The sequence below is a fragment of the Poeciliopsis prolifica genome, unplaced genomic scaffold (genome assembly GCF_027474105.1).
Source record: "Poeciliopsis prolifica strain line A6 unplaced genomic scaffold, Auburn_PproV2 SCAFFOLD008, whole genome shotgun sequence".
NCBI classification, from domain to species: Eukaryota; Metazoa; Chordata; class Actinopteri; order Cyprinodontiformes; family Poeciliidae; genus Poeciliopsis; species Poeciliopsis prolifica.
The window spans coordinates 13,469,464-13,480,832 of record NW_026562383.1 but is presented as its reverse complement, the minus strand read 5'-3'; the positions used below and the strand labels follow the sequence as shown (position 1 = coordinate 13,480,832).

The window sequence follows — 11,369 nt, the reverse complement described above, 5'->3', positions numbered from 1 at the left end:
TGTGCTATCTGTGTCAAAAATGTTTCATATATGTGGTCAATGATTAACTTCTCAAAAGGTCACATCTCCATACAAATATGAGTGCTTCGCAGAAATCGCATAAGAAGAAAAGCTAGAGCTCTTTGGTGTACTTTTTCAGAACCACAACTAAAAGCAATGCTTGAATTTTCTGGGAAGCTGACATTTGTTGCGGCAGTGGCTCTGGCTCTCATGGCTTTGGGAAGTTCATCGCCAGTGGTGGGTCCGGAGCCCATCCGCTGTGCTCCTTGTACGCAGCAGAAGCTGAGCGACTGTCCTGCAGTCTCTGCTGACTGCAAGCAAGTGCTTAGGGAGCCTGGCTGTGGTTGCTGCATGGCATGTGCTCTGGAGAAGGATGCTTCCTGTGGTGTTCACACAGCCCACTGCGGTGAGGGGCTCCGCTGCACTCCTAGGCCGGGTGAGGCCAGACCACTCCATGCCCTGACCAGAGGACAGGGAGTGTGCACCGATGACGAGGGACAAGGTAAGCTTCAAATTGTTTTTTTTTGTTGTTTTTTTGTAATGTCTGCTAAGAAATGTAAGTTGTTTTTTTTTTTTTTTTTCATAGTTTTAAAAGAAAAACAATTTCTGATGTAATACATCTCACACAATCCCTTTAGAAGCAGGTGATGAAGTCCAAGAACATGACTCTGCGCACTACCTGTTAGGACTTAACCTCCCCTCTGAACACCAAGACACTGCCGAGATGCATGAGAGCTTGAAAGCCAGAGTTAATGCCATCCGCAACAAACTGGTGCAGCAGGTGAGACAATGCATCAGTCTCACTGAGGGAGAAATGATTAACGCAAGGGAGGTCCTAAGTCCGGAGATAATTTTAAAAAAATGATGAAGGGTCTTTATGTTTTTTGTTTTGTTTTTTCTTTAAGGGTCCCTGTCATGTTGATCTGCACGCAGCACTGGATATGATCGCCAGGTCTCAGCAACAATTAGGAGATAAGTTTACAACCTTTTATCTCCCGAATTGTGACAAGCATGGCTACTTCAAACCCAAGCAGGTAAGTTTGTGTTTTCAGATTTTGTTGCCAGCACCCATAAGGTATTTATTTTAGCTTACTGGGGAAGTGAGACCGGTGCTTGGTTTCTGTTTCAGTGCGAGTCATCTCTGGTTGGACCACCTGTTCGCTGCTGGTGTGTTTCTTCTTGGAACGGGAAGAAGCTGCCAGGATCCAGCGACCTTCTCGCCGATGCCCAGTGCCAACAAGAAGTTACTGCCTAAGATATTAATTTACTGACATAAACATATACAACTGTGTTGAATAACGTTACCTTTAAGAAAATATGTAAAACTAGCCGAATGAACAAAAAATCATGTCAGGTGAAAATGCCATGTATTTTATGAACATTATGTATAACATTATTTATTCTTTGATGTATCTCACTTATCAGTGTATTTTTAAAAACATGTTTGCAAGTTTTTGGCCAACTGAATAACTCCATCACTCAAAATAATAGGTCTGCAACTCCGCCAAAGTAAGTTTGATTAATTCTAACTTGCAAAAAACACAATAGGCCATTCATTGAAGCTGTTGACCATTTCCTGAATGAATGTTCACTTATTCAAAGGGGATTCTTAAAGTGCCACTCTATATTTGTTCTAGCTGAGCACAAATATGGAGGACTATCCAAGATGCTGTATGTTTTTGCATGCACTGCAAATTTTGTCTACCTCTCCTTGCATCTGCAGGTTCTTTGACTATGATTAATGGTTGAATCTGTTGTATTTATTCATTTCTGTATACGAGTTTGATGTAAAAAAAAAAAACATACACAGTACACTGGTTTGAGTGTTACTGATGAAGTACAGCTATGCTGATATTGCATTTCTTAATGTACATAATATTGCTAAATGTATATAATAAAACATTTCATCATGTTTAAATAGTTTTGAATGTTTAATTTTATGATGAGAAAAAAACAAGAACTTGACCTAGTTTTTGCTGCCTTTATTAAGTAAAAATAGACTTCAATTGCTGGACTGTACATACAAACATACTTCAGCAAAAAGAGCACAGAACAAAATTTCTGGCTTTATGAAAAATCAAAGATGACAGCAAAGGTCTTCTTCCCAACTATTCAGCTTATTCAGCTCATCAATCATAAAAATAACAAGATAAAAAATTTTCTGTGGCTTTAGATCCAGCATAAAATGCCTTTAAATGCACTGTAGTGTCTGAGCTGCACAGTTCCATCATGCTCCACTAGAAACAATAGAACTAATAACAGGCATTCATAGTAAGGCACTGCATGATTAGACTGAACAACAAATTCATACGTATATACATTTCATGGTCATCTCGTCCGATACAAAATATCTGTTACAAATTACAAGCACACAAATAAAGATTATACAACAAAATGTATGTACACAAATGCGATGCCATATAATTGTGCGTAAAATGAAGCACTAACCCAATTGCCATCCATGACAAGTCTGTGTGTGTGCATGTGTGTGTTTCCTAATCAGTTTAAGGCATTCAAAATGAATTCTGAAGCATGTAATTTTTCCAGGAGCTGTCCAGGTGGGAGTAAAAAATAAAAGAGCTTATCGTCTGTAGCATAAATTCCAGGACTTTCCTCCTGATACACTTTCACCGCTCCCTTTGTTCTGTCTCAGTGAAAAAGGGTCCCACAGGCAACAGATAGAAACAGCAACCATCCACATATCAGTCTAGCCATCTCCTGACCTGTTCTCCAATATCCTTAGTGTCTCTATTTGTTTACAGTTCTTTTTGTTCATGCGGAAACTCCCTCCCTCCCCAGCCTGCTTTCCTCCTATTGGCTCTCGGAGTTGTAGCGCTGGACTTCTCGCTCCTTCCCATCAAGACCTGGCAGAGGCTGCCCATATTTGTCCACACTCCAGCAGAAGCCTCGCTTTCTGCCTTTGGATGGATGGCACTGAAAGTATACAGAGACAAGTTGAAGGGAGACAAAAGAGTTGCAGGATCTCTTGGAAAACCTAAATGCAAAAGATTGTGGATTGCTCAAAGGCACTCTTCTCAGTAAAGAAAAACAGCATAGTTAAGAGGCATTAATGCTAAGACTGTGCTGAGTCCATGCAACCTTGGTCATCCAACATGCTGTGGTTTTTTTCAGCTGCTTTTTTTACGGTCTATCTCCTGTTACAGACATGTATGGAGACCTTTAAGGTAAATAAAACCATGGAAAAATATTTGCTTAGTCCCGTTTGTGAACAACTGTGAACCAAAATCTATTTTCAGATGCTGGTGGCCAGAACGAATCATCTGTTGCTGATTATACCCCGCAGCTCCAAATTATGGGTACTACAAATGACTTACAGAGTCTGTGGAGCTGCCCAAGGGCTGTTATTTTACTGCCAATTTTACTAAAGGTCAACCTCCACTCCAGTAAAACATGCAGCCATTCATTTCAAGGGCTAAAGCAACTGTGCCACAGCTCCTAAGACTGTTCAGGTTGATCAGAAGGGAAACTATCCTCTTTTAGCTCAATATTTCTGAACAGAAATGAACTCATAGTTTCATATTTCTGAAAAGCATTTGCTATCACTGCTAAATTATTAAGCAACAATAAATTCCAGTGAAGATTCATAATACAAAAGGGGTCAAAACTTGTATAATGAAAGAATTGTTTCTATGTTAAAATGTTTTTTGGCAAATTAAAAAAACAAAAAACAAAAAAAAAAACATCACAGTTTTCCCAGTGTCCCAATTAGACATTGGAAGGTTACCCTTTTCAACCAGGTTTTTAAACAGGCTTCAATTTTTTTTCATCATAACATTCCTATTGTTTAAAATAATTTAATGAGATGCCAGAAAAAGGGACTAGAGTTTGGTTTTGATTTTTTTTTTTTTTTTAACAGATTGTTGCACAGCTTAACACCTCTGCCAACCCGCTGCTGTCCATGGACAGCTTTTTTTTTCAATAATTATAGTCAACACACAACCGGTTGTCTTGCACATGCCTTGAAAACTGCATTAAAGTTTATGCACGTTTTTTTTTTTTTTTTTATTCAATCTAAGCTTTTTTCCACTTTTTGCAGTGACTTTTACAGTGAGAGATGGACTGCAGTAGTTCCACGTCTTTCTGTGTCATTTGTAGTGCATGGATTGATGCACTACAGATGAACACAGGCAGCTTAGACTCTGGCCATTAGTTTAATAAGAAAGCATTAAGTTTCTTAACCAGGGTATGTTTAACTGGATCCACAGCCAAAGTAAAATGTCAAAACTGAGACCAAACGTTATTAGTTAATTTCCGTAATGTTAATAAAAGGCCAGTGTTAGCCCAGAGCTAAAGGTAACTTTTCAGAGCTAAAAAACAAGATGATTGAAGACTGCTCCTGACTGTGAGTCAGACCCAGAAGCAGAAGAAATGGAGCCTCCTGTACAACCATCAATGTCTCAGGAGTGTTTTTTTGAATTATAAGTGAACAACTAAATACTTGTCTTTTCCAGCAGCCATTGTGCAACATGTTCAGCAGTAAAACTAGCTGATCAAACGTGCTCCACTTGCGTTGCGAGGTGAGGAAGTGGGCTCAGCTGGGGTTACTAGTTAACAATGCCATGCCCATCTATTTTAACTAATCAGGAGGTCTTTAAAATAGCTCATTTTCCAGACACCAAAAAAACAAAAACAACAACAAACATTTACTTATTGCCAGAAAATAATGAGGGGATTGTCCAGTGCCTGAGCTGTTTCAAGAAGCAGTAGAGACCCAAATGAAAGTATAACATTGTTCAAGAAGTGAATCTTACATAAGAGATTCTTAAAAATTCTCTTATGAATTTATCAGTGATTCAGAAATCACTGATAAAGCTGTGAATGCTTTAGAATATTCAAGTGGTTTTGTCAGCTGAGTTTACCCATGTTGAAGAAACATATAGTTGTTGGTGTCAGGAAGAACAGGAGCATCTACAGCGTATTGCCTGTGTCTATTGTCAAGTAATTCAGATCGAAATCAGAATACATATCCTGATCGCTACGACTAATTATTAACATGTCAGATCACTTTATCATCAGCATAAATAATAATTGTTTAAAAACATGGAATTAAATCTTTTTGTAGATTAAATAAAAAAATAAAAAACAATGAATTTGTTGTATTTTTACATAAGATTATCATGTCTTCAGAGTCTCATATCAACCAATTGCAAGCAGTATCAAGATCTCAGATTATTAAAAATAAATAAATAAAAAATAAGTGTCTGAGCTAAACTACTCAAACTGAATGGTCTTGTAATGTGTGATGTATTAGCCTGCTTTAGTAGACCTGCATATGAGATGACTGCAGGTTTGGTGGAAGAAAATGGGGTTGTTGGAGTTGATGTGCAAAGAGATAATCTGTTTTGTTGATGCAGCGGCATTGGAGCCCCAAAAGTCTCTATGTGAATGCGTCAGTACTGCTCTTTTATTACAGCCTGATCGTGGGTGAACCATGTGAGGTGGGGACGGCTGCACTTCTATTTCTGTGTCTGCCTCTCAAAAGTCCAGCAATTATGGGGCGAGCACATGGGGTGCCAGTGGCCACCTTGACGTCTGTCTCCCTGGGAGGGGAGGTAAGACAGCCGTCGTCCCAGCCATCAGCTCTGCTGGGGTTTTGGCCCCTGTGGTTCATGTTTCCAGAGCCAGTGGCTATGGTCTGCCTCACTGGTGCGGTGCAGTGACGAAGCTCTAATAACTACTGATGTAAAACAAGAGGACAGAACGGAGGCTGTAATTGGGAGGCAGCAAACCTAAAGTTTGAGTCACTAGAGAGGACCATTTAATCTCTATTAACTCAGCTTGTAGAAAAAAACAAATGCAAACTTTCACTGATTAATCTTTTAAAGTTGAACAGATGTTAAGCAAGCAGATTAGTCAGGAGTGAAACATGCTCACTGAATAAAAATGCTAATTCTGTTTATCTGTACCTGCTTTTTCTTATAAAAGCCCTTCTTGTCACAGTTTGGGATGCGGAAGCCTCTGGGGTTGAGGATGTTGATGATTTTCAGGGTGCTGAGCATGCGCTCTATTTCTCTTCGACAGGGACCCTAAAATAATGGGGGATAAAATAAGTTTACTCTGTTACACTCAAAAAATCATACAGTCCCAGGTTACAAAATATCCATGCAATTTGAGCAATTTATTTTGTGCAAGTTCACCATGAATAACTTTGTGAATAAACTAAACCTGAGTCACTTTGCTATACACTGGGTTCAGCTATAGTACCACAAAGGTGGCGGCACAAAGAGGCAACGGACAAGAATTTAATTCATCTGACGTGAAGAAGCTTAACAGTTTGCAAAGCTGCTTAGAACTCTTGCATGTAACACAAAGGACAGGGTATAAATTGAATTCAAACATTTCAAAGATAGAGCCAAAAGGCTTGTTCTCAAGTCCAAGTACTTCAGTCACTAATCAGAGAAGCCAGTCAAAGCCCATTACAAGAGTGTGCTCACTTCTCTAGCCAAAGCAAGATCAAAATAGTAGCAGGGCTTCCCAACAGGCCCTCGCATCAGCCAATCCATCATTTGCTGGCTCTCATAGCGCCCGGCACGCGGACGCCTTGTGGCCAAACAACCGCCTGACCCAGGTCAGCCGCAGGGCCGTGGTACATGCTTGTTGCCATGTCACTCCGCTGCACCAGATCCCTGCCAACTGTCGGCACTGCTATCCAAAACATTTCATCACCCGCAGCGGGGAGAGAAAACACCAAAACACAGAGGAGAGGAGAAAAACATTCCTCCACTGTGTTCAGAAGTCAGAAAAATGTTTGCGGTACTCACATACTCAGGCTCCTGTTTGGTTTCTAGAGAGATGTTTAGTTGGTCTGTGATGACTGGTCCTGACAGATCCTCCACCTTAAAGATCTGGGTCGCCTTCTGTTTGTCCCATCTGATGGCATTTGACTTTGCGGAGGACAGGATGGGGTGAAGCGAAGGCCTGGGAGGCGCAGGGTTACATAAAGTTTCAAGATCTGGAGTGGATGGCTTCTCCTCCTTATCCTTCACCTCTGTGTCGTCTGCCATTGTTTTAGAACAGTGTGGTTATTTGCAAGACAGAACACAAAGAGATTCACGATAAAGGGTCATTCTTCAAAATTTGGACATAAAATAGAAAACAGTTTAATACATTTAGGTATGCAAAGTGATTAAAAGTTTGTTAATACTGGCAAATACTCAGTGATGTCCGACACATAAAACACAAAACAAATGTCAATGGCCGTTAAAAGGTTCTGATTAGACCAGTTCTAAATGCCAGAGAAAGCTAATGGTTGAATCAAGTCGGCATTATAAGCACACTGTCCAAGACCAAAATGGTCAAATTATCTCCCATTTAGACAAGTGAACAATTAAAAAAAGTTTGTGCAAAGGCAAAGTGTTGAAGATCACTTGATACAAACACTGTCAGTCTTCAGATGTACCTAAAGACACAGTTGATGGAAAAAAAAAAAAAATTACAACGCATTTTAAATAGTTTTTTGCAACAAAGTGGCATCAAAAATGCCACCTAAATTACTGACATCTGGCTTCTGTTAGAATAATCACTCATACAGTTAATGTTTAATGGCTTAGTCGGCACTGTCCAGCGCAACAGTTAATGTTTCATTTCTTTTCTTAGTTTAGCTGTAGAAAATTGTTGCTCACTTGCTGCTTAATACTTGAATTGTTTTAGGAAGTCAAATTGGGCAACTCAGGCGGTTTATATAAGCAGTATGTCTTAATGTTGCCTACACGAAAGTGACAAAACAGCTACTAAATTATCTGACCTAAAGAACAAATAACTAAAAAACAATACTTGTTCCTAGAAAAGAACCTTGAGGAACTCCTCTTGGAAAATAAACACTAAGCAGGTACATTGTTTTGTGTGGCATTTGTCTCTCTTCTAGATAACATGTCAGTGAAATAGAAGTTAGTAAGAACCCAAGCACATTTAGTCTATTATGCGATGCCAAACAACTTTAACTTATTCAAACAACCAAACGTACTACTCATAATAACTGAGTTTATAAATATATTGTTAATCTGAGGATAAAGATTTTGTAAAAAAAAAAATATCCAACCTTCAAACTAGTCAAATTTTATGGTATTATGTTGCTTTATTCTATGAGTTCTCTGGCACAAATTTTCATCATTTTTAATTCTGACCCCACCCGGACCTCCCCTCTTATCTCACTCCCAGCTCTACACAAAAGTTGGCAAAAACAAAGTATGATTTCCCCTTCCCAGAGTGCAGCGGAAATCAATGCAGATTAAAAGCACTGAAGCAGAATTATCACCTGGCACGTCATTGACCGGATATGTGGGTGTGGGTCTGACCGACGGCCGTCTGTTCGTCGCGTTTACGCAAACACCTCGACCCTCAAGCAGAGCCTGCAGAGGTTTCGTTTCACCTGGCTGATGCTGGCAGGTCAGTCCGGAGCTGCATCTCCCGGTATACACTCCACACGGCTGGCCGAAGCTGAGGGCGCAAGTCATGCAGCAGCCGCAGCCAGGTTCGCGGACTCTCTCGGCGCATTCCCTGGGCAAAGGCTTGCACAAAAGACGCGCTCTGGCGTCGCACGGCTCACACCTAATGACCGGCCCGCTCGCACCTGACCTGCGGGTGAGTGATGCCACAAGGAAAATCATGCGAAGTGCAAGAAAATGGGAATCCATGGTGATGCGGCGGAGAGGGAGAGAGAGAGGGAGAGAGAGGAAATGAGTTGCAGAGAGGTGGCACACAGTCCCGCTGCGGCGAGTTTCCACTGGTCAGCTTCCCTCATTCACATCTCGCTAGCGGACAAAACATCTCAATATATAGACCCCAATGACTGTAGTCACACCCCCGAAAGGCTTGTGGCGCACTGCTGAATAACTTCGACTTGGCTTATTCTGGACAGTGTAAGAGCTGTTTGCTTATGTTTTACACATCGAAATAAAGAATTTCATCTTCAACTTGTCTTTCTGACACACACCCCCTCCCCCACCACCACACAGCGTGAAAGCAGCTCTGTTCATCTCTCTCTCTCTTTAGTAGAATGCCTCGTCATAAATAGCTAATCAATATTAGGGTATTTTTTATTTTTTATTTTATTTTTTTAGTAATTAAGTACAACAAATGCTAAATAAAATATGCAACAAACCTCAGAAGTGTCCACGCCGGGTCCATGCTTCAACCATTCTTGACTACGGGGTGCAAATGTGCCATTTCCAGGAATTATGAAACATTTTAGACATGACAAAATAATTTGCATTGACACATTTATACAAGTACATAGTAGCGTTCCATAAATAAATAGCTCGTTGAGCCACATTTTGATTCAGCATTCAGCCTTCCGAATGCTGAACACATCATAAATTGTCTGTTGTGCACAGCCCTCTTCTCTTCAAGTGTCACTGAAGATTTTCCAGTAAATTTTGATGGCTGGCCTGCGCAGCTGTTTGATTTGATTGCTGTCATTTGTCCATTTGCTTTCTCTCTCCTCACTCTTCCTCATCAACTTCCCTTTCACTGAGTTACAAGGAGCCGGTGTAGGGATTTTAGATCTGGGGCGATCTATCATCCTGGTTTTTCAGAACATGAGTTGCAGCATTTTAAGTTTGTCTGACAGATTTTTTTAGGTGGATTTGAGAAGTCACTATTGCAATATCCGATTAAATGTTTCTTCAGGTCTTGCTAAGACATTAGTTCTTGAACCTTCAAAATGTTTTTCAAGTGACGGAAGACTGACTTTGCAACTGTTTTCAGGTCTGAACCGTCAGACTTGTTTCAATTCCTTGACCAATCTTTACCCACAGATCTTGGCTATTAAATCCAAACTATTAAAAAAATAAATTAATATGGGAGATCTATACATACCATCAAGCTAATACAAATAAAAACTGGCCATTATTTATGTGTGGCAAGTACAAACAAGCTATTGTGTCTGTAATTAGGCAATTAAAACTCAAATGTTTTCAGGATTTGGATCAACAAATCAATGCTGCTGAAGGTTGACTTAATTTTTCTGTTAAAGTATTTTTTTTTTATCCAGTCAGTGCTAAATCAGGTTCTGGGTGAATTACACTAATATGACTAATGACTAAGAGAGTATACAAACCAAAATAAATAATTCAACCTAATCAATAAAAACATTTAGAATGTTGCCCTTTAAAAGAAGGGATTGCATTTTTTACACAGTTGAAATATACCATTCTTGCTTGGCATATTTTGCATAGCTGAGTTTCATAGCTATGATAGATATTTCAGTTCTTGACCAGAGAAGAGAAAACATACTTTAATCCAACACCACAGAGGAAATCAGACGTGATTCGAGGTGGAGCATTCCATTCTTTTGTATTATGTTTCTTTATAATGTTAAAAAAAATACATCTCATGTACTTGCTATTCACACATTAATCTATGAACCTGCTAAGATATGTGACATAGTTAGATAGTTCTGCTCTTTTGCCTGTGCTAAATAGCACATCTTAAAATAAGAGTGTGTACCGCACATGTAGGTGAGAAAATTCCAGGATGCATCCATGGCACTCTTTAGGGGCACTAGTAAATGATTACAGACATTTAACAGATGTCCAAAAAGCTTCAGTAGAAAAGCAAAATCAAGTTGAAGTGCACCATTAACATTCGACTTTAAAATGTTTTGGATGTTAAAGTCAAATAAGTAGCCAACAAGTTCTGGCATACTGCCATCTGTTAACAGACAGGTCTACAGCGGAGCAGTGCTTGCGGAATGCCAAACATTTGTTTCATTTGCAAAAGAAAAGAAAAAAAAAAAGAGTGCTGACTTTTCTCCCTTTCCTACATTCTTAGCTCCCCTGAAGGAGCTCTCTCAGCCACCTGTGCATATTCAGCATAGCAAAGGAGAGCAAGAGTAATGTAGTGGAGGAATGTCATCCTGCAGAGCAGCCACTCAATAAAAAGGGAGTGTGAAGAATGTGCTTTTGCAAACACAGGATATTACTGTACATGTGTTTAACATAACCTGTTGTCAAAAGCTGCACCGGCCAACCGCAACAGCTTGTCGAATCTTAAACCACTGTAATTTTCCACTTCTTTAAGATGATCTGGGTAAATCAGATATATGTGCCTAGAGCTCTGTGAATTTGTTGAATTTGCTCCAGTAGCCAGACTGTCTTGCATGCTGTCAATTATTGTGCTGCTTTGCTAAATATAAACTAGGTAGATAATAATGCAGGGAATAAGTATTAACCACATTTATGGGGGTTTTTTTCCAGTAAAAAATACAGCAACAGTTATGTGGCATACAAAGAAATCTATGAAAAGCACTAACCCCTTGAGTACTTTTTGTAGGAATTGTAAACAAACTACTTCATTTGTTTGCAAATGAAGTAGAATAAAACATTAAAAAAAGCTACTGAAAACAGGAC

At 39.6% G+C, this 11,369-nt stretch overlaps 2 protein-coding genes across 3 annotated transcripts; one reads left to right on the top strand and one right to left on the bottom strand.

Moving 5' to 3' along the window:
• Nucleotides 1-52: 52 nt before the first annotated feature.
• LOC129362304 (insulin-like growth factor-binding protein 1) lies at nucleotides 53-1,918 on the top strand. Its single transcript, XM_055033760.1, has 4 exons — nucleotides 53-502; nucleotides 639-781; nucleotides 906-1,034; nucleotides 1,130-1,918. Exons 1-4 carry the CDS (start codon nucleotides 157-159, stop codon nucleotides 1,253-1,255), a joined length of 744 nt encoding a protein of 247 aa, XP_054889735.1. The 5' UTR covers nucleotides 53-156; the 3' UTR covers nucleotides 1,256-1,918.
• A 49-nt stretch (nucleotides 1,919-1,967) lies between these two features.
• Nucleotides 1,968-8,758, bottom strand: LOC129362303 (insulin-like growth factor-binding protein 3). Of its 2 annotated transcripts, none has more exons than XM_055033758.1 (4): nucleotides 8,276-8,758; nucleotides 6,783-7,018; nucleotides 5,928-6,047; nucleotides 1,968-2,934 (listed from the first exon to the last, which is right to left on the bottom strand). In XM_055033758.1, exons 1-4 carry the CDS (start codon nucleotides 8,652-8,654, stop codon nucleotides 2,812-2,814), a joined length of 858 nt encoding a protein of 285 aa, XP_054889733.1. In that variant the 5' UTR covers nucleotides 8,655-8,758; the 3' UTR covers nucleotides 1,968-2,811. The 2 variants fall into 2 exon arrangements, with proteins under 2 accessions (XP_054889733.1, XP_054889734.1); XM_055033759.1 differs by having other exon boundaries at nucleotides 8,390-8,758.
• Nucleotides 8,759-11,369: the final 2,611 nt, after the last annotated feature.